This window comes from Petaurus breviceps, unplaced genomic scaffold (assembly GCF_028583685.1).
Source record: "Petaurus breviceps papuanus isolate PSGF00001 unplaced genomic scaffold, PetGlider_PUasm1.0 38, whole genome shotgun sequence".
NCBI lineage: Eukaryota > Metazoa > Chordata > Mammalia > Diprotodontia > Petauridae > Petaurus > Petaurus breviceps.
In genome coordinates this window covers 79,094,892-79,120,731 of record NW_027186304.1, presented here as the reverse complement: position 1 = coordinate 79,120,731, position 25,840 = coordinate 79,094,892, and the positions used below count along the sequence as shown (strand labels likewise).

Here is a 25,840-nt window from a genome sequence, read left to right as displayed (position 1 = left end):
ACACACACACACACACACACACACACACACACACACACACACACACATGCTCCCTGCCCTCAAGGAGCTCACAACATGCAAACAATTATGTTTAATAAAGCTATATAGAGGATAAATTGAAAATTGTCTCAGAGGGAAGCTACCAACATTAAGGGGGACCAGGAAAAGTAGGTAGGATTTTTAGCTGTGACTTGGTGGAAACTGGAGAAATCAGGAGGCAGAGACAGGAGGGAGAGAATTCCAGGCATTGAAAATGCATGGGTATGAATCAGAGTGTCTTGTGCTTAGAAAAAAAGCAAAGAAAGCTTACATTGGCAGTATACAGTATGCAGTAAGCAGTCTTTCTATTTGCCAGTAATATCCAAAGATAATCTTGACATTTTTTTGACTCTGACATTCCTTATCCAAAGAGGAAGGCCAATCTTCATATTTCTTTTCTACCACACCCACCATTTCCTTGGCTTTTCCTTCCTGTCCCAGCCAGGACTCTGAGACTAGATTAAATAGAACCCTGAGGAACTGGACACCTAAAAATGATGAGCTTTGATATACAATGTTCTTTCTCCATCTAAGAATTTGTTTTGTCTTTTATAACCAAATCAGAACCAGCCAGGAGGGGGCATGATCAGCATTTTCCAGATCACATGCTTACCTCAATCAACCCTTTTGAAAATTCATCTAAAGACAGTAACTTCTTACAAGGAGTAAGGAGCATGACCCACTCTACTAAAACTAGTTTCTACATTAATGGTATTGATTTAGCCTGGTTTTCAGTGAGCTTATCAAGAGATCACAGACTATGATAACAAGTAAAAAAAATATACTTACCAAAAGAAATGTCCGTATAGTTCTTATTTTGTTAAGCTCAAGAAGCAATTTCTGCGCCTTTTCATGGTTACTGCAGTATTCATCATAAATACGAAATTTATCTTTCTGTGAAAATAATTAAGGAGAAATTAGGGTTATTATATTATTTCCTATTTTAATGTGCATATAAAAGATGTGTGTATATAGATATAGACATAGAAATACATGTATAAGTAAGACAACACATGAAGGAAGAAAGGTGCTCATTCTAATCACTGAATTGTTTATATTTATTAATTCATTCAATAATTTCTATTAAGTATATACTATATGCAGAAAATAATGTTTTCTGGGGAAAGAACAAAATTTAGCTAAGATGCTTAAATCAGAAGGGTACCTGAATTTGTAGAGTTTATAATCTGTAACTCAGATAAAGGAACACAGGAAATTATAACAGATAATGTTACATGATAAATGCGTTAGAGAATTGAAAAACAAAATGCTAAAGGATGTCAGAGAGGTAAGCTCATTAATAACTGAGGGAAAATGGGAGGATTTATGAAGGAGGTAGTATCTGAACTGGACTTTAAAGGAAGGGTAGGCATTCATCAAGCAGACAGGACAGAAGAATATTCTCAGTAGAGAGACTAGAATAAGAAAGAAGGCATGGAGGTAAAAGGATTCCGGGAATATTCAAGGAAGGGGCAAAGAGTAGGTCAATGTCACTGGAGCAGAGACTGCCTATAGATATAATAATAATGAGACAAGGACAGAAAGGAAAGGTAAGGTGATACCATATAAGACAGATCCTTTAAGACTAGTAATTATCTTCCCTAATTTCCATTCAGATGGTTACCAAATATCAAATTTTATAATAAACTGACTTCTCCTTTAAAACTGACTGATTCAAACTACATGATAATCTCAATAGATTCAGAAAAGGCTTTTGACAAAATACAACATCTATTCCTATTAAAAACACTAGAAAGTATAGGAATAAATGGAGCCTTCCTTAAAATAATAAGTAACATCTATTTAAAGCCATCAGCAAGTATTATATGTAATGGGGATAAGCTAGAAGCATTTCCAATAAGATCAAAGGTGAAACAAGGGTGTCCACTATCACTCCTCTTATTTAATATGGTACTAGAAATGTTAACAGTAGCAATTACAGAAGAAAAAGAAATCAAAGGAATCAAATTATCAAAGAAGAGACCAAGCTATCACTCTTTGCAGATGATATGGTGATATACTTAGAGAATCAAGTAAAAAATGACTTGAGACAATAAATTTGGCAAAGTTGCAGGATATAAAATAAACCCACATAAATCCTTGGCATTCCTTTATATTTCTTTTTTTTTAAGTAATCGGGGTTAAGTAACTTGCTCAAGGTTACACAGCCAGGTGTTTCTGGATGGGTGCTAAGTGTCTGAACCCGGATTCGATCCCCAGGTCATCCTGACATTGGAGCCGGTGCTCTTATTCGCTGTGCTACCTGGCTGCCCCATTCCTGTATATTTCTAATGAAATTCAACAGCAAGAGATAGAAAGAGAAATCCCATTTAAAGTTACTGTAGACATTATACAATATTTGGGAATCTACCTGCCAAAACAAACCCAGAATCTATATGAACACAACTACAAAACGCTTTTCACACAAAGTCAGATCTAACTAATTGGAAAAACATCAATTGCCTGAGACTGGGTCGAGCTAATATAATAAAAATGACAATTTTACCTAAATTAAATTATATATTTAGTGCCATACCAATCAATTTTCCAAAAAACTACTTTATAGAGCTGGAAAAATAGTAACAAAATTCATTTGGACGAACAAAAGGTCCAGAATATCAAGGGAATTAATGAAATGAAATGCTAGGGAAGGTGGCCAGCTACACCAGATTTTAATGTGTATTATAAAGCAGCAGTCATCAAAACTACTTGGTACTGGCTGAGGAAGAGAGTAGTGGATCAATGCAATAGATTGGGTACATGAGACTCAGAAGTCAATGACTATAGTAATATACAGTTTGATAAAACCAAAGACCCCAGTTTTTGGGATAAGAACTCACTATTTGAATAAAAAACTGCTGGGAAAACTGGAATACAGTATAAAATAAACTGGGCATAGACCATTATCTAACATCATATACCAAATTCAAGTCTAAATGGGTGCATGATCTAGGTAAAAAGGCTGATACTGTAAGCAATCTGGGAAAGCAAGGAATAGTTTACCTGTCAGATTTGTGGAGAGGGGAGGACTTTATGACCAAACAAGAATTAGAGAGCATTATAAAATGAAACATGGATAATTTTGATTACATTAAATTGAAAAGCTTCTGTACAAACAAATCCAATATAACCAAGATTAGGAGGGAAGTGGAAAATTGGGAAAGAATTTTTACAACCTATGTCTCTGATAAAGGACTCACTTCTAAAATAGACAGAGAATTGAGTCAAATCTATAAGAATACAAGTCATTCCCCAATTGATAAATGGTCAAAGATATGAACAGGCAGTTTTCAGAGGAAGAAATTAAAGATATCTATAAGCACATGAAGAAATGCTCTAAATCACTACTGATTAGAGAAATGCAAATCAAAACAACTCTGAGGTACCACATCTCACCAGTCAGATTGGCCAAGATGACAAAACAGGAAAATGACAAATGATGGAGATGTGGAAAAATTAGAACACTAATGCATTGCTGGTGGAGTTGTGAATTGATCCAACCATTCTGGAGAGCAATCTGGAATTATGCTCAAAGGGTTATAAATAATTTCATACCCTTTGACCCAGCAATACCACTTATAGGGTTGTATCCCAAAGAGATCATAGAAGTGGGAGGAAGATCCATATGTACAAAAATATTTATAGCAGCTCTTTTTGTGGTGGCAAAGATGTGGAAATTAAAAGGGTGCCCATCAATTGGGGAATGTCTGAACAAGTTGTGGTATATGCATGTAATGGAATACTATTGTGCTATAAGAAACAAGGAGCAGATGGATTTCATATTTACCTGGAGAGGCTTAAACGAACTAATGCTGAGTGAGAAGAGTAGAACCAGGAGAAATTTGTACACAATTACAGACACAACGTATGTGTGACAACCAATTTTGATGGACTGGACTCTTCTCAGCAATGCAGGCTTATAAGTCAACCCCAAAAGATTCATGATGGAGAGAGATGTCTACATCCAGAGAAAGAACTAGAAAGAACTGAGTTTGAATCCAGATTGAAGCAAACTACCTGCTCTTTTTCTTTTTCTTGTTTGGTTTTGTTTCCTCTTTCCCACTGTTCATTCCATCTGATACAATCCTTCTTTATAACCTAACTAATGTCTAATGTGAAAGTATTTGCAGATCCAATACTTGATTGTATGATGCCATGGGGAGGGGGAGGGAGGGAGGGAGAAAAAATTTGAAACTCAAGTAATTGTGGAACTTAATCTTGTAAACTAAAAGTAAACAAACAAATTAAAAAAGACCAAAAATTTAAAAAAAAAAACTGATTCACACCTTTCTTGAAGTAAAATAAATAAATCTGTTATTTGATATCTCTTTTAAGGTCCCCTTGGGACTTTGCTGGTACCTTCCTAGAATCCACACATGGACAGGGATGAAATTGTTTTGCCTTTAAAAATATTGCTAAAGTTCACTTGTAAACTAATTTAACACAATTTAAAACTCATGATGTGATAAATACTTCTATTATTTTCAAAGAAAATGTTTATATATTTGATTTCCAGTAGAAACAAAGAACTTTCAGTGTTAATGTCCATATACAGTGATAAATAATTTTCAATATTGCCAGTTGGGGTAACAAAGTTATAAATAGGGTTGTTGTGAAGATTAAATGGACATAAAGCATTTTGCAAACTGTAAAGTGTTATATAAGTGATGGATTATCATTACTGTACCATTGCACTAAAAAAAATGACAATTTTTATTTTGCAGAAAAGCATTCTTACACTGTTTTTCCATTTATGCTTCACACATTATTTTATCCAGTACAGGTTCAGAATTAATTATAACAGCCAGTTTTTGCCTTATAATAAATTTCTACTTTTTCATAAAATTACGATATTCATTTTACTCTTCATAGATATGATAATATAAAATGAAGTGAAATGTAGATGAAGGTTCAAGGCATCGTAGAATTTAAAGCTTAGAGATCACCCCCAATCTAAAAGCATGATAAAACTAGATTATAAAAAATTAATTCCTTCAGAACAGGAACTATGTCTTATATCATTTCTTTTTTTTCATTCCTCATAGCATGCAGCATAGTACAATGTGAGTTGAATGGCTATGGGTTGATTTTTAAAAGGATAATAACTTTAAACCTTTTCCCAAGATCTATTAAGCATCTACCAAAGGAAAAAAAAAAGATCCTTTTAAGCAATAAGTAGTGACAGTAGAAAATAAGTTTTCAGAAAAATAAAGATGGTAGGAATATATTTTCAGATTCAAAATATTATATAGTACTAATATTTCATGTGTAATAAAATGTGATTGGTTCTCTACTCTGCAGTCTTTTATTGGAAGAATGAAGAACATGTTCCCCCAGACACAGGCACAGAACCATTATCTGAGAGTGCTCCAGTTCTGGGGAAAAGATTAATGCCAAAGACATAGTAGGAAGAGACACTGCAGCCAAATCATTGGCTTCCATCTTGGCTACTCCTCTGTGGTTCCCCTTTAAGGCAAAACTGATCACGTGGCACAAGGTAAGTTTCTGCTTTATGATACCCTGAGTGGTAAAAGTCTAGGTTCATGTAATAGGCAGAGGTTTCAGCAAAGAAAGCCCTCCTGTTCCCAAGAAACTAACCCTTTCTAATGCATTGAAGGAAACAAAAGGACTGTAATGATTCTCTTTACTTTCCATATTATCTTTCCTAGAAAAGTACTTTATTAAAAAAAAAAATGATAACAGCAACAGCACACTGAAGCTATGTAATTTGTTCATTTGGAAATGATCACAATTCCTTCAAAGAAAACAATAAAATTATGAACTGTCATGACCACACACTTTAAATAATGATCTGTACAACATTATGATGAACTATCCAGCCCAATAAAATGGTAAAATGAATCTCCACTTTTGGGAATTAGTTAAATCTTGCAATTGGGGAGTTAAGTATATGTGTGATTTTATTTACTTATAGAAACCCTCAGGTGTGAAAATATTCCCATTTTATTCTACAGGTAGCTTTTCATTCGCCTATCTTTTGCTTAAATAATTTTAGATATTATATAGAAATGATGAAAATGATCATCATACTATATGCAGAACTGAAATGTGCACTCAAACATTTGTTAAATGAACTAATCGATAATATCACCAAGAGTCTATTTGCTTGCTGTTAAGAATTTTTTTTTGAGAATTTTTCAAAAGAGGGGTACATGGAAAATTTGGAGTCAGTAGATTTGCACACCTGTCAACAGACAGAAGCTTGTGACATGTCATATCCCAAGAGAACACCCAGAGGAAGAAAAGGTTCATCCAGACTCCAGTGGAGTGAGGATTTCCCAGTTGAAAAGACAAGTTCCCTATGTTTTAATGAAACATAAAAATCTATTCATGATGAGCAGCCTGAATATTCATTAGAGTTCAAAGCTACAGAGGATGCTAAAGACTAACTTGTTTTTTTTTTTAAAAAAAAAAGAGAGAGCTGTTTATTCTTCATTGAATAAAACGATGTGAGGTAGTCTTTTTTTCTGGCTATGAGTGCAAGTTCCCAGTGGCCTTAAAAGACCTTGAATCATTGGTGTCAGGTTTCAGTTTCCATGCTGAATCTGAACATGTCTTTATGCCAAGACCCCCAACAAAAGCAAAGAAAACAAATACTTGAGATAAACAGAAAACCGTATGAAAAAATATCCTACAAAGTGAAGAAAGCAGGTTCCAACTTCCTGTTGAGCATTAGGTTCAGGATGTAAACACTCTTCCACCACAGTCAGGAATTCTTTATGAACTAAAAGTATATCTTCAATGTTTGAAAAAAGCATCTGTAAATAAAGAAACAAATTAGTAAGAGAAAGAGAAAAACATATAGAAAGAAAAGAAAGAAATGTTCATGGCAATTTTAGTTTACCTTCACAGTTTCTTCTGTGACATTTTTGTCAACTTTTGAGGCTGCACACTGGATCATTCGGTGCAAAAAGGCCTAATGGAAAAAATAAGACACACTATGTTGATAGTAGTAGGTAATGTGCTGGGTCTATAAGATACCAAATAAAGCATGTCCCAAAAGTTTAGAGTTTAAAAAGCTCTTTTGGGACACCCTACATATTCAAAAACATTTTAAGGTGAAATTTTATAAATCTAGCTATTTTCAAATAGCCGTTTGCCACATAAAGATTTGGGCAAATTTTTGACAAAAATAACAATTTTGAGAACCAACTTTATAGGGTTTTTTTATATGACTGAACATTTGCATTGGATGTCCATCTTTTCTACTGTGTAGAGACAGGGACTGGAAGCCAGGGGACAGGCAAAAAAAAATAATTCTCCATCAAGATTCTCTTTCTTTTCAAAGAACTCAAAGGAAATTAATCCAAAGAATCCCGGTAGTCTGCAAAATACAACTACTCTTATATGCAGAGATTATTGGTAGAAATCCAAAATATTTGATTCATAGTCTCAGGCTCATCATGCTAAATGTAAATTAAAGTTCAGTGAAAGCAAAGATGCATTTTTTTTCCTTCCAAGTTTATACATATCCTAACTTCTATCCATAGACTCTTTAAGAATTTCTAACCTAAATGATGATAATACATGAAATGTTGCATGGAAACACTGATTCTTCTATTTGAAAAATGCTATGTAATTATTCAAATAGTTCAAATTACTACCTGAATTTAGGTATATTGAACTCTTAAAGAAGAGACACACTTCTCTAACATTTTCTTAATGCCCATAGTAATTTTCATGCTTTATGTAATTTTATATTTAAAGTTAATTGTGTATTTTCCCATATGCACATAGCAAAAATATGTACTTTAGAAGCTTCCACGAGATCTTGATACAATATGGGTGACTTAAATGACAAGTTTACATTTCAAATCAACCCTACTATAGACAAGCCAGAACTCATGAAAAAGTAAAAGGGAAGGAAAAGTTTGACTATCTATAAAGAATCTTAAAAGCTTTTATAATCTTTTTTAGTTTTTATGTGATGTTGGGTCAATACCTAGAGCAAAGAATCAAAGTAACTAAAATTTAAAGTAATGAGATAATAAATGGAGTCATGAAATACAGTGAATGTTAAAAGTAGTCAAAATAACTCATGTCCTTGCTTAATTGTACGACAATATATCCCACTCATTTTCCTCATTAAGAACAGGAAACCTTTTTGCTCAACTTAAAAAAAGGCGACCTGGAACTTGTTAGCATCTCTAACCAACCTTATATTTTCCCATGAGCTTAAAATTCTATTTGCTTAAAGTTGTACATAGTTGATGAGAGCAAAAAAAAAATCATGTAGAACTGCTTAAATATCACAAGACTGTTCAAGTATATTTTATGAAAAAAGAAAACCTATATAATAGAGAAGAAGAAAGATATGACACTAAGGAATGAGATAAATAATGATATAATTATTTTAATATCCAAAGTCTCACTCAAAGAACCATTGTATCTACTCCCAATTTTAATAATTTGGAGTACAATTTTAAGAATCCCCCAAATCAACCTAACAAACATTCCCTACTCACCTCCCCAAAATAAAATTGTAATTATTTCTATAAATGATTTGGTATAAGTTTCTATTTTAATTTTGCATTCTTTTATTTCTAGAATTACTTCTGAAGACAATTTTTGATGTTATGGAGGGGTTGAGGTCTGCATAAATCAGTATCCACATCAGTGAAATAGTGGATTGTTCATTTATTTACTTTGGGGCAGGTTTCCATCAGAATCATAAATCTATAACTTGACCCATTTTTGATAGAGTCAAGCATAGAGCCAATCCTACTTTATGCTATCTTTCCACAACCCAGCATAAACAAAATAAATGATTTTGGAAGAATTGATTTAGTCTCTTCCCTCCCCCGATGGAAATCTATTTTTTTTCTTCCTTTGTTTCAATATTTATCTGAACATTCATTTCCCATGTATTCCTTTCCTGTCCCTTCTCTCAATTTCTCTGTCTCCTTCAATAATTATTTCTTATTTGAGAAAGCCAAAAGACCCTCAGCAACTCACTGCCTGGGTTGTCTCAGTCTGAGCATAGCCACAGGAGCCAGGAAGGGAACTAGGTAGAGATAGATGAGTCAGAGAAAAATATGCAAAGCCACATAGAGATAAAGAGAGTTGCAGCTACATAGCACACACATTTTCCTAGATGTATATATATATATATTAGTATGCTGTTGGATCTGTGGAGTTTGTTTAAAAAAGAAAGATTCCACATATTTTTCAAAGTTATGCTAGTCTGTGTTTTAAGGTGTTTTATTTTTTTTTTCACAAGAGATCAGAACTATTTCTCCCCATCTGCAATTTACTCCATACTATTTTTCTCTCACTATGTTTTTGCTGAAGTCATATGCTAAAGGTCACACTCTAATTAATATAAAATAAAAGCTAGGAATGTAACAGATTTACTACAAAGAAACCAAATGAGGGAAAGATGTCCAAATTGATACATAATAGGTAGGAAGATGGCAGGAATCCTTTCCCTGCTTCTGTATGTTCAAGAGTAACTGATGGCTCAAAAGCAAAATCAGAGCCCAGGTCCACTGTTATCTCCAAAAGACCTAACCCTAATTTTAAATTCTAGATTTGCTGAACTTTAATCCCTCCTCCACTCAGCTGCCAAAATGATTTTTCTAAAGTATTGCTATAACCACATTATATCCCTACTCAATAAACTTCGGACTACCAATTACCTTCTGCCTCAGCTGCTAGTGCCTTCCTCTCTTAAGATTACCTCCCATCAATTCAATGTAGATCATGTGTTGTAGTTTTGTAGTAGTAGCAGTAGCAATAACAGCATCAATGAAGCAACAACAATAATAATAATATTTACATAGTGCTATGAGGTTTTAAAAAATGCTTTACAAATACTTTCTCATTTTGTCTTCACAATAACCCTGTGAATTAGATGCTACTATGGTCTTTCCCATCAGGATCCTGGTGACCTCCTAGGTAACCCTTTGCAGGAAATGAGACCATCTCTCCTGCTTGTGTCTTCTTCCCTTTGGTACAAACAGGATATTGGGAAATCTCAAAAATTATCTGGCACCTTCCCGTTCTGGAATACCCAAGAAGCATGGTAGTAGTTACCAAAGCAATTATGACTAATTTCTATATGTAGCAATTCTATCGGTAGCAATTTCCCTAGAGTAGCTTCCTAGGGTGGGAGACATGAGCCAATAATTGTAAGAGGTAGAGGGAGGAAACCCAGTCCCCAGGAGAGGTCAGGCCAAGGGTATTTTTACCTTTGATGGCCCTGGATCCCTCTGCCTAAATAAAGTGTCCTTTACCTCTCTATCAAACACACCACTTTTAGCTCTTTATTTTAATATCTACAGAAACACTCAGGTCTCTTCTACCATTTAAAGACTCTTCCTTTGACTCTGCTGCCATGTTCACAATCTTTAATTTGTTCTGAACTTCCACACTTCAGGAAACAGTGGTTTAAATTCACTGCTTCTACTTTCTCCCCAATCCATCCCTTAATCCCATGCAATTTATCCTATGTGGAAATTTTATGATTTTATGATTCCTGTTACTTTATTGAAAATTCCACTGCCTATAGAATATTGCTCTCCCACTGTTCCCTTAAACTTCACAAAATTATCTTAAATTGATCCAAAACTGAGCTTACCATGTGCCCACAAAATAACTCCCTTTCTTCAATTTCTTTATTTCTGTTGATAGTTCCACATTCAATCAATGAACCAGTCTTTGAATTTTGGTCATTTATTCTCCCCCATTCCTCATCTCACATGCTCAGTTAATAAAATGGCATCAGTCCTACCTCTGCAACATCTCCCATATGTCCCCTTTCCACTAAGTCCACTTGGACCCTTCATATCTTTTGGACCATTTGCCTATAATTGTTGACTAGTGTCCTAACTGGTAATCCTGGTTCTAATTTCTCCTTCTCTCAAAACCATTCTTACACTGCTATCCAAATAACCTTACTAACACATCTCTCATGCATCTGCTCTAATGATAATTATAGCAGCTTTCCATTACCACTGAATAAATACAAACTCCCATACTGCAAGGCCTCCTAAAATCTGCCTCCGCCTTTCTAGTTTGATCTTATACCCCTTTTCCCTTCATATACTTTATGCTTCTCAACAATATATCAAGTCTTAACTTACTTCTCCATATCCAGAGCTAATTCTTCCCACAACTCTATTTCAGTCTGTTAAAATCTTTGATACCTTCCTTGATTGTGCCTCACTCAAGGTATTCTTTCTTCCTTCAAATATTTCATAACGTTTTGCCCAACTCTCTCATTTGCATTCCTAATCGTTTGCCCTAACCAGATAACCACAGAATTTAAAGTTAGAAAGGATCTTACAAAATATCTAATATAATCTTTCATTTTAGTGACCATAGTGTTGAACTGTGTGACATGCCTGGAATGGGTTCCTACAATATAACTCTCTTGATGGCATTCAGAGAATATCTAGTCTCATTTTATAGGTTCAAAAATTTAAATGATTTATCCCAAGTCATACAAATCTTCTAAATGTAAATCCAATGGTCTCTCCCCAATATCATACTAAAGCAAACTTACATAGATATTTGCTTATATACCTTTTCCCCACTCTTGCCCCACAAGAGATTGAATGATCCTTGATAGCAAGAACTTCATCATTGTATCCTGAGGATCAGTCTCAGCTTGTGAACAGAGTAGGTGCTCAACAAATATTTGATGAATTGAATTGAATTGGGTTCCTCAGTTGTAATAGGAGTGTTATAATTTATACTTGTGACGTCCTCATATCCTTAGAAAGGAGATACAGAACAATAGTTCTTATAAATATTTTAAGTACATTTTATCATGAAGTGATGAATTGCATAAAAAACATCCTATTCATCCAGTGATTTGTGTTAGCCAGTTTGTGTTTTATGGGCTAAGCTGGTGGACATATGGAACAATCAGTATTTCTGGGAAGGAAGCATTTGTAAGTATAACTAATTGAATGCACTGTTGAATTCTATCACAATTCAGCAGGGTGCTTTTTTTCCCCCTTTGTCATACAAATACTGTTTTGTACATTGTAGATATGCTGATAGATTTGTGTGTGAGTTTACTGGGAGGAGAGAATTACTGTGCCAAAAGCTATTGTGCTATTCAGGAATTTACACTCAAGCAGATAATTTCAGAAATGCATTACAATGAAAGAAAAAAAAAATCTGATGGGAAAGTTCACCAAGCTAAGTCAATTATATGGACAAAATTCTCTAACAACCAGCTATTTCCAGAATCTAGGTAGCACCTTATTCTCATTGAAGTATTTACCAGAGAATGCAGTTATTCCATCAGAGGCAAACATTTCTAGGGATCATCACCCTCACATTCATCATATAAATAAGGAAACAAATAAAGTAATTAAACTCTCTCTCTCTCCCCCCGCACTCTCTCTCTCTCTCTCTCTCTCTCTCTCTCTCTCTCCCCCCTCCCCCTCACCCCTTTTCCTTTCTCCCTCTCATCTATCCATCAACCTCACTTCTCCCAGTCTTAGTTAAATTGTCTTCCTCGTTACAAATGAAACAAATAAAACAAGAAAATCATTGAATCTTTAAAATGAAATGAGAAGAAAATAGGAATTTCAACTTTCTAACTAAAGATCAAGAAGAGATGATTCACAGATTCCTTCCCCAAGTAGTCATCAATCCTTGTAAATCACAAGTTTGTAACCTAGAATCCATGAACCTGTTATTTTAATATTTTTATAACTGTATTTCAATATAATTGGCTTGCTTTGTAATTCTGTATATTCTATTGTATATATTTTAAAAAACTGCTGTGAGAAGAGAACCATAGACTTCCCATCAGACTGCCAAATGGGTCAAAGAGTTTAAGAACTTCTGATCCAAAACACTCTAAGGATACTTTTAGTCAAACAAACTTCACTCTGTGTTCTTCTAAATAAGTTAGGAAGACAAAGTTTAAGCTAAAACTCTAACATTGCCCACAGAGAAGACTTTTACTTTTTCATTTTATTACCCTCTGACTCCTGTTTTTGCAGTCATATTTTTTTTATTATGGTCACATGTTTTTAACTTTAAGGGAAAAAAAAACCCTGACTTGATTTTATTGTGGAGTTAACTTTATAGTGTTTATTACAGAGCTGTGAAGCAGATAAATTTAAAGTTCCTACTTCTCCCTCCTCTAGATAATTTTCCCTTCTTCTCCATCCTGGCAAAAATCCTGAAGATTCTAATTAAGATCCTCTTCTGTTCAGCATCTCTAATTTCTAACTCATCATCAGTTTTTTCCCCACTACCTTCAAATATGCACTGATTTCACTACTTTGAAAAAATTTTTAAATCTTTACAGGACCTGATACCCCTTTTACCTACCAATCTTCTACCATCACAAATAATCTTCCTAAAGTACTAGCCTGACTTTGTCACTGCCTAGCTTACAAACCTTGTGTGACTTCAACTGGCCTCCATGACAAATTCTTTGTTGTTGGTATTTAAAAACCTCTGCATTCTAGCTTGCAACTACATTCTCAGGATTTTTTTTTTTCAGGCTGTTCCTATTCATGAACTCCAGATTCCAGCCAAACTAGACTATTAGTCATTCCATGAACATGTATCCTGTTCCTAGGGATTTTTGTCAGCCTTTCCCCATGCCTGGAGTGCATTCCCTCTTCATCTCTGCCTCTCAGAATATTTATTTTCCTTGAAGGTTTAGCTCAATTGCTATTACCTATTGAAAGTCTTCCCTGACTCCAATTTCCTTACCCGAAATTAGGATATTCTCCTTCCTCAAATTTGCTTCTACTATACTTACCTGTTTGCACAATATATCCCACTGATATAATGCCATTAAGCACAATGTATATGTTTATATAAAAAAAAATTCCCCAGACCATCCCATAGTCATTGACTTGATCCATTTTTTTGATGAGCATAGTATTCATTTTAGAGGTTTGTAACACTGAAATATTTTTTAAAAGGCAATGAGAAGAGAAACTAAATTCAAGTGAATTTCTGAGAAACAAATTTTTATCAAATCCTACCAAGTGTCAAACCAATGAGAAAATACAAGGGAAAATAAATTGAAAACTTGTACAACGAATCAAATAGAATGAAGCAAAAATGTCATTAATAAACTCATTTCCATAGAAATTGGCTTACTACTATCCTGACAACAGAATATTCATGAAGCTGATTTAGTTCAGGTAAATAAAACTGATTCCTTACTTTGTTTTCCAGGAAAAAAAAATCTATCTACACATATACACACATTTTTAATGTCCGAATTTTTACATCTGTATTGGACATCTAAAAAGACTGTATATAACTTTTTAAAAACTATAGCCCTTATAAAACTATAAGGCACAGAGATACAACATGCTTTTAAAACTGACAAAAACAGCAAAATGCCTGAACACCCATAGCAGATTTTCATTAAAAAAAATACTAAATTTTGCCTTCCAGATCAGCTATAACATCTTATCACATTCTGAGAAAGGCAGTAACTGTGGCAAATGTGTTACTTCTAAGTTCAAATTCTCTGAGCTATAAAATCTGCTTCTCTATTGCACAGACTAACACAGTAGACCCTAATACTACCAGCAAAATGATATATTTATCCTACAATACACATAATATCTCCCTGACTTTTGAGTCGTCAGTGAGGAAATGTAATGGCAAGATAGTGAGGTACAATCCCTCCTTTAGAGAAGGGTGGAGTGGGCATAGGGACGCAGTGTAGGGTACATAGGTACAGAACATTGCATATTGTATTAGCTTTTTTTCCTATGTGTTTTGCTGAGTTTTCCTTTTTTCTCATTATTTTACTTTAAAAAATTTTTATAAGAGATGGCTCTTTTGGAGTGGAGGGGTCAAGGTAAAAACAAAAGATACTCTTAAATGATGAGGCAATGGATAAATTAAATTAAACACTGCCAATATGATGAATTTTAAATTATGGAAAGAGGTAGGATGTGGATAAGTCCCAATAATAGACAAGAAAAATATACTTGAGTATAGAATGTGTTTATGACTGTAGAGGAATAAGAATGTGTCTGTTTTGGGGGAATACACATGTTAAATAAAGCAATTTTTAAAATAAATTAAATTTTAAATGAAACAATTAAAAGGCCAACCTTTATCATTGTTCAACAACAAGAACTCATTTTCTATTTCTCACTCCACATTGGAGATAAAGGACAATAACAATTCATATAATAAAATATTTTCTTGCGAATATTTTATATTTGTGTGTATATATACACAAACATATATGAACACATAGAGATCTATGTGTATATAGTGTGTTAATATGTGTTTATATGTCAGTATATATACACGTGTGTATCACATCAATGTTTATAAAAAGACAGTCCTTAATAACAGTTTTGTGAGGTATGCATGGCTGGTATTATTATCCTTATTTTAAAGTCAAGAAAATTGAAAATAAGAATTATTAAGTAACTTGTCCAAAACCATGTAGCTTGTATATATTAGGCCCAGTACTGAAACCAGATCCCCTCTGACTGTAAATCTAATCCAATTCTTATATAGATCTATAGATATAGATATATAAATGTGTGCATAAAACATATGTATATGTTTTGTTTTTGTTTTAATTTCCTTCTCCCTTTTCTTCCAATCAATAGAGAAGCGAAAGGGCATAGCAGATAAAGAGCTGGCCCTGAAGTCAGAAAAACCTAGGTTCAAGTTCAACCTATGACATATCAGAGGCAGCTGGTGGCATAATAGAGCACTGGGCATGGGGTCAAGGAGACCTGAATTTTAATCCAGCCTCATATACTAGTTCTGTGAGCCTGGGCAAGTCACTTAACCTATGTTTGCTTATTTCCTCAGCTGTCAAATGTAACTAATAATTGTACCTACCTCAGAGGGTTGTTATGAGGAACAAATGAGATAATATTTGTTTAAAAAATAGTGCTTAGTACAGTGTCTGGCACGCAGAAGGCACTATATAAATGCTTATTCCCTTCCCTTTCCCCCACATTCTGGCTCCGTGGCCTAGGCAGCTCCCAAAGTTCTTAATTTGCAGAGAAGGTATAGGTCTGCATTTGAAGAAGGGGAGTCCACCAAAGTAGACTCTGTCCTTATCCCTTCCTTTTTATTACTATGAATCAGGCAAACTCAAATGTCTCCTGATACAGAGGGAAAAGAAAAAAAAGCAGAAAAAAAAGGTCTGCATATGAAACTGTTCATCAACACTAAATTCAGTTTTGACTTTTTTGTCTTATATCAAATTTAACATGCAAGTTTCAACATGGCTCTCTTCTGTTTATTTTCTAATGATTCATTCAAACACTTTACTTTTTATCACTATTACTATCCTATCACATGCTGCAAACTCTCCCCCTCATAAAAAACTCTCTCATTACAAATTATATAATCATGCAAATCAAATCCATAGATTGGTCTTATCTGAAAATGCATATCTCATTCTTCAACAAAGTGTGATTTGTCATCAGTTTTTCTGAAGTCTAAATTGTTCATTGCATGGACCATAATTCCCAAATCTCTCCCAGGAACCTGGGGACATCTGGGTCTTTCCATCCACCACACTAATGAAGCCTTAGGAATTCCCCATTTTCCCATCTGTTCTGCAGCTGAATGTTGTTTTATGTGTTGTTTCCCAATTACAGTGTGAACTCCTTGAAAACAAGAGCTATTTCACTTTTTCTAATTACAGCTTCAGTACTTAGCACAGTGCTTGGTGCATAATAAGTGCTTAATAAGTGTCCATTCACTGATCTATCCAATTGTTTTCTTGACAATATTCTATTAACTGTATACATTATTGTCCAAGTACCATTTACTTCATTCTGCATCAATTCATACCAGTTTTACCATTGTTTCTCAGAATCCATCTATGTCATTTCTTATGGCACAATAATATTCCACTTTATTTATATTCAATTATATTCATTTGTTTAATCATTCCCCAATTAATGGTTAACCCTTATGTTTCAAGTTCTTTGCTACAACAAAAAGTGATGTTAATATTTCTGTGAACAAAGGTCCTTTCCCTCTTTTTTTATATCTTTGAGGTATACACATTATAATGATATTGCTTGGTCAAAAAGTATACTCAGTGACCTTCATTATTTTCCAGAATGGTTTGATCAGATGAAAGATTCAATTGTGCATCTGTGTGTCTGTCCTCCCACATTTCCTCCACTCATTGCCATTTTTCTTTTTTGCTATCTTCCAGTCTGATGGTTCAAATGGGTAAGCTTAGAGTTATTGAGATGTGTATTTGTCTTCTTGTTTGTGACTTGAGACATTTTTTCATATGGTTATTCATACCCTGCCTTCTTTTGAGAACTGTATGTTCATATGCTTTGATCATTCATCTATTGTTCACATAAACATGTACACACATGTATAGCATATGAATATTCCATATATATATATGTACATATATATATTTAGATATAATTACGTATCCTTTTGGAACTTATTGGTAATGACATTTTTTCAAAATGACTGGAACAACCTGCCTAAAATACAGCATATAAGTCTGTATTTCTTTTGTGCTTTCTCCTCTTGTTTTCTCAGGGTTTGGTCAAGGGATTGAGTTATTTTAGCATGAAATCTACCGACTCATAGAAGTAAACAGAATATACTACACAGGGTCACTCAAACTCCTCTACTTCACAATATTAAAATAAATTAAAGGTAAGATTTTTTCACAGATAATCCACAATGTGGTAGATACTTGGGAGAAAACTGTATTTAAACATATCTTATTTCCCAAAATACATGTAAATAGGCTAAACTGTCCTTAAAAAATTGGACACACTATAGAGGAATATTATTATAATTCACATTTTGCAAGAGTGATTCCCAGTCTTTAGGGAAACATTGGTGTTACATCAAAATAAGGGGGGGTAGAAATCAGTATCATTGACAAACTAGGAAATCTAGTTTGTTGGTAAAGTTTTGAACTTTTAATCTGTGTATTGAATGGGAATGGTAAACAGGTAAAAACAATCAGTATGTCATGTTTTATTTCTGTATTAATTCAATATCTGAATCACTCTGCATTTTTAATTATCTTGGCTACTAAACAAATACAAGAAATGCCAATAGCACCATCTAATCCAGTATTTGGTCCCTGATATTAAATAACTATCGTTGCCAATTCTTAATATTTGGGGGGGGGTAAAGATTAAGAAAAAGCATTTGAGGAGAGGTGTAATATTTTAAACTTCATTTTTGAGAACTCATTTACAAAATGTGTGGTTTAAGTTTATTCAAGCATTTCTATTAAAAGAGTTTTTTCTATCATTCTAAATTAGAAATGATATTTTTGGTTTATGTTGTTAACATATTTAGCATTCAAAAGTAAAAACATATAATTGCCTAGGATTTTATCAAGCATCTTATAATTCATCCAAGAAATAATTAGTTAGCAAGAAGTTAGTAGGAAGGTAACAATGAAGAATTAGGAGTTAAAGGAGCAAGATTTTAATACTTTAAATAAATAAGTCTATATTTTATGTAATGGAAGGAAATAAAAACACTGGATTTGAAGTCAGAGACACTGGGTCCAAATTTTGACTATTATTCAGGTCCTGTGTGACCTTCCACAAATTATTTATGCCTCTCTGGGACTCAGATTTTTCATCTATAAACTGAGGGGGCTGGACCAAATGACCTTTAAAGTTTATTCACATTTGATGGCTATGATCCTACACGTAATGGGATGGAAAGAACATGGGATTTGGAGTCAGAGGTCTTTGGGGCTCAAATTCTAACTATTCTGTGGATTTAGGCTAATTATTTAATTCTTTCTGTTAGTTACATTTTCTATGTGTAAAAGACTCTTTTTACACTAAATCCTTTGCTCTATAAGAATAATAATATGCTAAATAATGTTGGAAAAACAAAATGTAAGACATGTCCCTACCTTCATGTAGCTTACAGTCTTTGAGGGAAGAGACATGGTTTATTTAACTACAGGAAGAAATTACACAAGAATATAATACAAAATATTTGTTTTAACTTATTCACTTAAATTATATATTAATTTCTTCATTTTTCCTCCACTAAGTCCTACTTTGGTGGTTAGTGCCGATATAGAGACGATCCTGTATTCTTGAAGGCTATGCCAGCAGAACCCAAGCTGGACTCAAGTAGGTCCTAGTAAACTGCAAAGACTTTAAGTAACAGAAACAATCTGTTTTCTGAGTTCTCTCATCTAATTAAATGTTTAAAAAGGCTCACTACTAAAATGCTGATTTTTTTTTCTTACCATGGCAACTCAAAAAGACTGTTAAGATAGTCCAAAAGTGAGGCTTTGAACTTTCTAGACTGCTGTGATATCACCCCAGGGGACCATGGTTTCACTCTGAGGTGATCTAATTGGCCCATTAAAACTGTTATAATTTACCCTAATGCTACTTAGAACAACTGTGGAAATGCCATTGGGAAAATTCCATCTCCATATGCTGTCCCCCAGATCACCTCATGGCTATGGCAGGCACCCTGTGGTTGGGGCAATGAACAGTGAGTAAGAGCCCCATCTCTTTTTGAGTCACAGAGAAGAAATGGGCACCAACTACTTGTGATCAGGATGGCATATATGATTTTTCCCCACCCCACCCTTCAAAATTCATCCTTCTAAACTTTTCCATTTCTGATGATGTAATTACCATCCCTCCAATATGCCATGAAGTTTTCACAACCTTGGTACCCTCTTTGACTGGAATCCATACTGTTTCCCATCCCATATATCCACTTAGTTGCCAAATCTTATCAATTTTACTTCTACAGTTATCCCTCCCACATCATAGTAGGTAAAGAAGTGGCACCCCCACAACCTGGAAAAGCAACATAAAAATTTTTGGCTCTCCTTTCATGCCAGAGAAGTCTGAAGTTTTTTTTTCTCTTTTTCTTTTATGGGGTGTTTACAGGACCTAATTGTAAAATTCCACTTAAGTATTTGGTCATAGCCTTTGTGTCATATACTGGCCCTTTAGGGTCATCTGTGACTTCTGCAAAATTTCCCCAAAATTCCCATTTAATTTCTTATATGCCACCCCATGATACTCTGAAACCACAACTGGGAAAGGCACAATGTGGACGAGATAATTGTTGACCTCTCATATCTGTCCTCTCTAAGAACCCACCACCCTAGGATGGGTGCTTATCAGCTCTCTGCTACACTATTTCAATAAGATCCTATTTGGTCTCCCTAATTCAAATCTCATCCCTATCTAATCCATCCCTCCATACAAATATCAAAATAATTTTCCTAAACCACAGCTCTGATCATGTCATGTCACCACTAAATTAACTACAGTAATTTCAGTGGTTCCCTATTCAATCTAGGACCATATATTATTTAATTTTTTCTTTTCTTTTTAAATTTCTAGTCTGTGTGTTTTTAATGTGCATACTTATTAGTACCATAGTATACTGTATAATTTATAAATAAATCAACTCTATATAGTGAGGGGGTACACTCATTTTTTTTTCATTTATGAAGTATTCAAACAAAAATATGTCACTCATAGGGTCACACTAGCAAAAAAACAACAACAAAGAAACACTGGAGACTGATGCATTAAGAAATGAAAGAACTGTGATGTATATCAGTGGAAGTAGTAAGCACCACTAGTACAATCACAGAAATATTCAAGACTCAAGTATAAGTGATCAGTTTTCCATTTCTACTGTTCCCAAAATTACTTTTAAAGTTGTATTGAAATCTTTTATCATTATAGCAGATTTGTCATTATTTCTCCCCAAATCTGAGTACCACTATTTGTCACAAGAAGACAAACCAATACAGAAATCTCATTTGACAGTGTTGCACTGGGCAAATGTTATCTTTCTGAACTTTTGCTTTGAAAACAGTTGTGAGACGATGCAAAGAATGTTGGTGTTCTATTTGTGGATTTATCTTAATGTCTCCTTCTACCTCACTCCTACCTAATTGTCACTATTCCATCAGGCAAGATGCCAAGTGGAAATGCTTTATATGTATCCAGATTTTTCTTAAGCCCTTTAAAGCAATTAATGGTTGGAAAAGCTTTTTAAACCCTTAACTATTTTATTCCAGCACTATTAGAACCTGAAAGTGAAATGGATACTTGCCAATATGGTAAATTCAGCCAGATGTACTCCTAAACCAGGTAATCATAAGCATTATTTTGAACCATTCTTTTCCCTCTTTTTGTCCCTTCTCTCTATGCATTTCCCCCACAAGCAACATCTTCAATATCAGAGAGAATGGAAGAAAAGTTACTTCTACTTTAAGAAAAAATAAAAAAGGAACTTTTCTATTATTAGTGGCAGTGTGATGTAGTAGATATTGAACCTCTAAGCAAGGAAAACTTTGGATCAAGTCCTGTCTGTAATGTATGCTGGTTATATGACCCTGGACAAGTCACCTAAACTCTCACTGATCAGGACTATACATTGCAGAGATCATGTTTATCAAATAGAAGGGAGTTTTCTAATCCCAGAGTTCCCTACATCAATGAAATCACGGGCTCATTCCCTAGCCTCCTTTCTTTATCATAATATAAATAAATAATGCACCTTCTTATAAAATTAAGGATACATTCGTGACAAGTTCCATTTTTTAATTTTTCTCTGAAATACCTCCATGATTGATTCCTATTCTATGGCGATTATGTCTGAGGAGCTAAACCACTGGACTTTATACTTATTCTACAAGAATAATAGCTGAATCCAGCACCAAACTGACAACATACAGCCCTTGTTTTCTCAGTACTGCAATTTCATTTTAAGAACTGAAGTCAGTTTCTTTTCACTGTTATGTTAATCTTCATTCTATAAACTAGTGTGGGTGGTAGGAAATTCCATATTAATGTTTTATCTAATTTGTTTTATCAGTGAAGAGATCAGGTACAGATGTTCAATGTAACAAAATAGCTTTAGCCCTTGAAACAGGCTACCCCCAAAGGGGAAGTAAGCAGTCATGCAATAACCAATCTGACAAGTAAGAACACATAACACCAAGATTTCTCTAACAAAAGAGCTCCCCTTTAACACTTGGGAGAACCACACAGCTCAAATCAATGATCTCTCCCAGGTAGAGAGCAACCTTTCATCCTAATTGGATTTTTCCATGAGAGCTCCCTAGACCACAAAATTGAATGACCCCTTTTAATTGGTGGCAAACATTGCCAATGGACTTTGGGAGGATTCAGGTCAATGCTCAAATCAAAATGATGTCATGACTGCCCCAAAATTAAATGACCAAGGGAGAAGAGCACAGAAAAGTCTTCAGAAACATGAGATAATAATGCTCAAGTCAACAATTCTTCTCCCTCCTAAGTGTAAAAAAATACTGAAAGGGGGCCTGCAACTTTCCAACTTCTAAATTTTTAAGATTACTTAAAAATAGACTGGCAGACCCAAGAGTTTCCCATGTAGAGATTGAAATGCAAATCAAACTGGAATCAATTGCTAACTTTTAGATTTTCTTTCCAATGGCTCCATCACATCCTTGATAACTTAAAATAGACTGCATAAAGATGAGACAGCCAGGAAGCCCTTTTGACCTTTTAAGCAGAGAAATCCAATAACTCTATGTCCTCCTAAAAGTCGCTTGCTTCCAATTACACTGACATTTGACTTACTGAATAAGAATCTCAGAATTTGAATAGCCTTTTATTTCTATAACTGAACATTTCTTGTGTAAGAAAATTCTCCAGATCTTTCCTCTCATTCTACCCATAAGAAATAAATTTTAAAAAATCACATGCTTGAAGGATCTGCAGCACTTATGAGATTTATTTTAGGTGTTTCTTTCATTAAATGTTAGAATTTGTTAGGATATCATTTAGTGACTTTCCAATCAAAATTGTACAATCAGATGTTGTACTTTGTGATGCTTAGCTGTAGCAGCAAGCACCCCAGCATCCCTAGGGTGGCTGCCAACACAGGTTCTTGAATCTGCTTTGTTAAAGGAAAGCAACTCAAAACGGGTTAACAAGCTTACTTTAATCAGTCAAATATGTATCATTGACCTAGTTCAGGGGAAAAAGGTCAGCACCCCGAACTTCAGAGTATACAGACAGAATTATCAAGACAGAGAAACAGATCAAGTAGATAGATTTCCAAACTGTCCAACCATTACATCCATACCAAACAACATCTGGGTTTCAAAGCCGGGGGGCTCTCAACAATGGCTTCCCAGAGTCTCATCTGATCAAATCACGGAACACTTCTCAAAGTGAGTCCCAAAACAAAGTCTCAAATCAGGGTTTATATAGCCTTCTCCTGGCTCAGAGAATGTAACAACCTTCTGGACCCACTGGCCAATCAAAAAGTATCTACTGAAAAACAAGCCTTCTACCCTAGGCTCTGGGTGCACTTTAGCCTAGAGGCAGGGAAGATCTTTAAATTTGCATTTCCATTACATTATCATGGTGTCTGGCCCATAGTAGGCATTTGAAAAGGGTTTGTTGATCTTTGATTAAAGTGTTCCAGAAGTTAAAGGTCTACTCTCTTCTCAGATGAACAACATTTATAAAGCACCTATTTTATTCAAACAACATACACAATTTAAAATAACAAGATAATCTTGTTTTTACTAACAAGTAATTTTTATTACAATGCTTCCCTCTGTGCACTCATCATCCATTGTTCAGTTTCAGGTTCTGACCTTAATCAGATGACTGAATTATGTGACATATTCCCCAAAAGCAGCAAGATGTCTAAAATGAGTTATCACTAATCTGTTTCCAAGATTTAATACTGTATTATTAGCCATAAAAGTTGCTTTTCTCTTATTGTTGATTATATCTCTATACTTTTCTCAAATTCATATCCAACTAGCTCTGTTCTCAACTTTCTATTGTACTTTTTTGTATGTGCACATATATATTATATGTGTACATATGTGTATGTATATGTGTATGTGTATATGTACACATATGTACTAATAATAGATAGAAAGTACTAATAATAAATAGCAGGCTTCTATAGGGCATAGATGATGTGTTATCTAAACTCTCCACCTAAATCAATGCCTAGTACAATTGTCTATAGAGGTGTCAGTTGTTTCCAACTCTTTGGGACCTCATTTGTGGTCTTCTTAGCAAAGATACTAGATTAGTTTGTCATTTCCTTCTCCAGCTCATTTTACAGAAGAGGAAACTGAGGTAACAGATGACTTTCCCAGGGTCACACAGCTAGTAAGTGTTTGTAGCTGAATTTTAACTCAGGTCTTCCTGGCTCTACACCCAGGACTCTGCAGATAATAGGCATTTAATAAATGCATATTGAATTGAATTCTCAGTCACTTCTTTGCAGGTGTATGGATATCTTTTTTTTCTGTATATCACAGTTTTAAGAAGTAGGAAACCTTATGCTAGGGAACAGCACATTTAAAGAAACTTAGGACTGATATAGCAACAATAAAATAAAACTAAAAGTCAAATAAAAATGCTTTTACAGATAGTATCAACATTCATTCACTATATGAGTTATCTAAATCTAGACTCTTAGGTCTTCCTGAACACACTGAGTAAATGCATACCAAATTGAAGTGCACAATGACTCACCATTCTATAAATTTAGTTTCCATTGAGATCAATGACCTCATAAACCCAATCCTAAGGTTAACAAACCTTATCACTCCACTATACTCACAAAGTCTATTAAGACCCAGGTTTGTTTCTCTAAATTATTGTCCTATGCCTCAATACTCCTTGCTTTTGCTTCCCACAAGGTTTAATCTTGCTCTCCCACCACAGTTACTCTGTTTGGCATCTATTTCTGCTATATCTTGGAGATTTTGTTATTTTGCTGCTACTTCTGTGAAATCCAACAGCTGTAATCTGTTTATTATGTGAATATGCATGGTTAACCATAGACTTTTCATACTAAATAGGTCTCTTAATTTTATTTCTTATAAGCATATTCATGGTAAATGCTAGAATTTATTTCCTTTTATACAAAATACAGGGATACCAGAAGGTTTACTGAAAGACAAGGAACAAAAGAAAAAGAAAAAATGTGAGAATCCCTAATCAAATATAACATCTGCAGTAATGTGTCCTGTTGTCACTCCACTGTACAAACCAGATCTCTAGTGACCATTCCTGGAAGCCACTAAAGCCATTGAGGTAGGCATTTCCTTAGACAAACTAGCATCCACTTCACCTTGCCATTTTCCACCCATCTGTTACTATAAAATTTCTCCCACCTCCATCCCATCTCAACCTTGCTTACTCCTAGCTCTGATGCCAATCTACTGTTACTTCCCAGAGCAAAATTCCCTTCCTTGGAGGCAATTTCCTTAATGTGTTGTCTTTTCCATTAGAATGTAAGGTCCCTGAGGGAAGGTACTAGCTTTCTTCTGTGCCCAAAGAGCTTAACATAGTGTTTAGTATATAGTAAATATTTATTAAATGTTTTTATTCAATCATAACCATGAATAGATTTTATTTCTAGCATTCTGCTTTTATATTTCTTCATTCTGAAAAAGGAGAATGAAGACCCATAATTTTTAAACATAACCATCTTTGTTTTCTTTCATTACAAAATAGCAAAATTGATTCTGATAATTACATTATGAACCTACTTACTATCTGTTTAAAGGTCATGGTAAATGTCTTTGTTGATTCCAAAGAATTGAAATGCAGTGTATTTAATAACATTTTGAGGAAAACTAGGGAGTATTCTTATTGTTCTTAGGGTGGAAGGACAGTTATTAAAATAGGAAAATCAAATGAGATACATAAGCATTTTATCAGTCTAACAAGAATTGGATTAGACAGAAGTTACCTATATGTACCTACCCATTATCAAATTTGATTGAGGTCCTCCCCCCTTTTCTTTTTTCCACCATGCAACT

The 25,840-nt window shown here is 34.3% G+C and overlaps 1 protein-coding gene across 2 annotated transcripts in view; it reads right to left on the bottom strand.

Moving 5' to 3' along the window:
- The window catches only part of PREX2 (phosphatidylinositol-3,4,5-trisphosphate dependent Rac exchange factor 2), a 414,229-nt gene that overhangs the window by 309,938 nt on the left and 78,451 nt on the right, over positions 1-25,840 (bottom strand). Inside the window, exons 2-4 of one of the 2 annotated variants that reach the window (XM_069100083.1) lie at positions 6,905-6,976; positions 6,696-6,818; positions 829-933 (exon numbers count right to left, since the gene is read on the bottom strand). In XM_069100083.1, coding sequence (XP_068956184.1) covers positions 829-933; positions 6,696-6,818; positions 6,905-6,976 — 300 coding nt within the window. The remainder of the gene's footprint in view (positions 1-828; positions 934-6,695; positions 6,819-6,904; positions 6,977-25,840) is intronic. The other variant, XM_069100084.1, reaches the window with a different exon arrangement.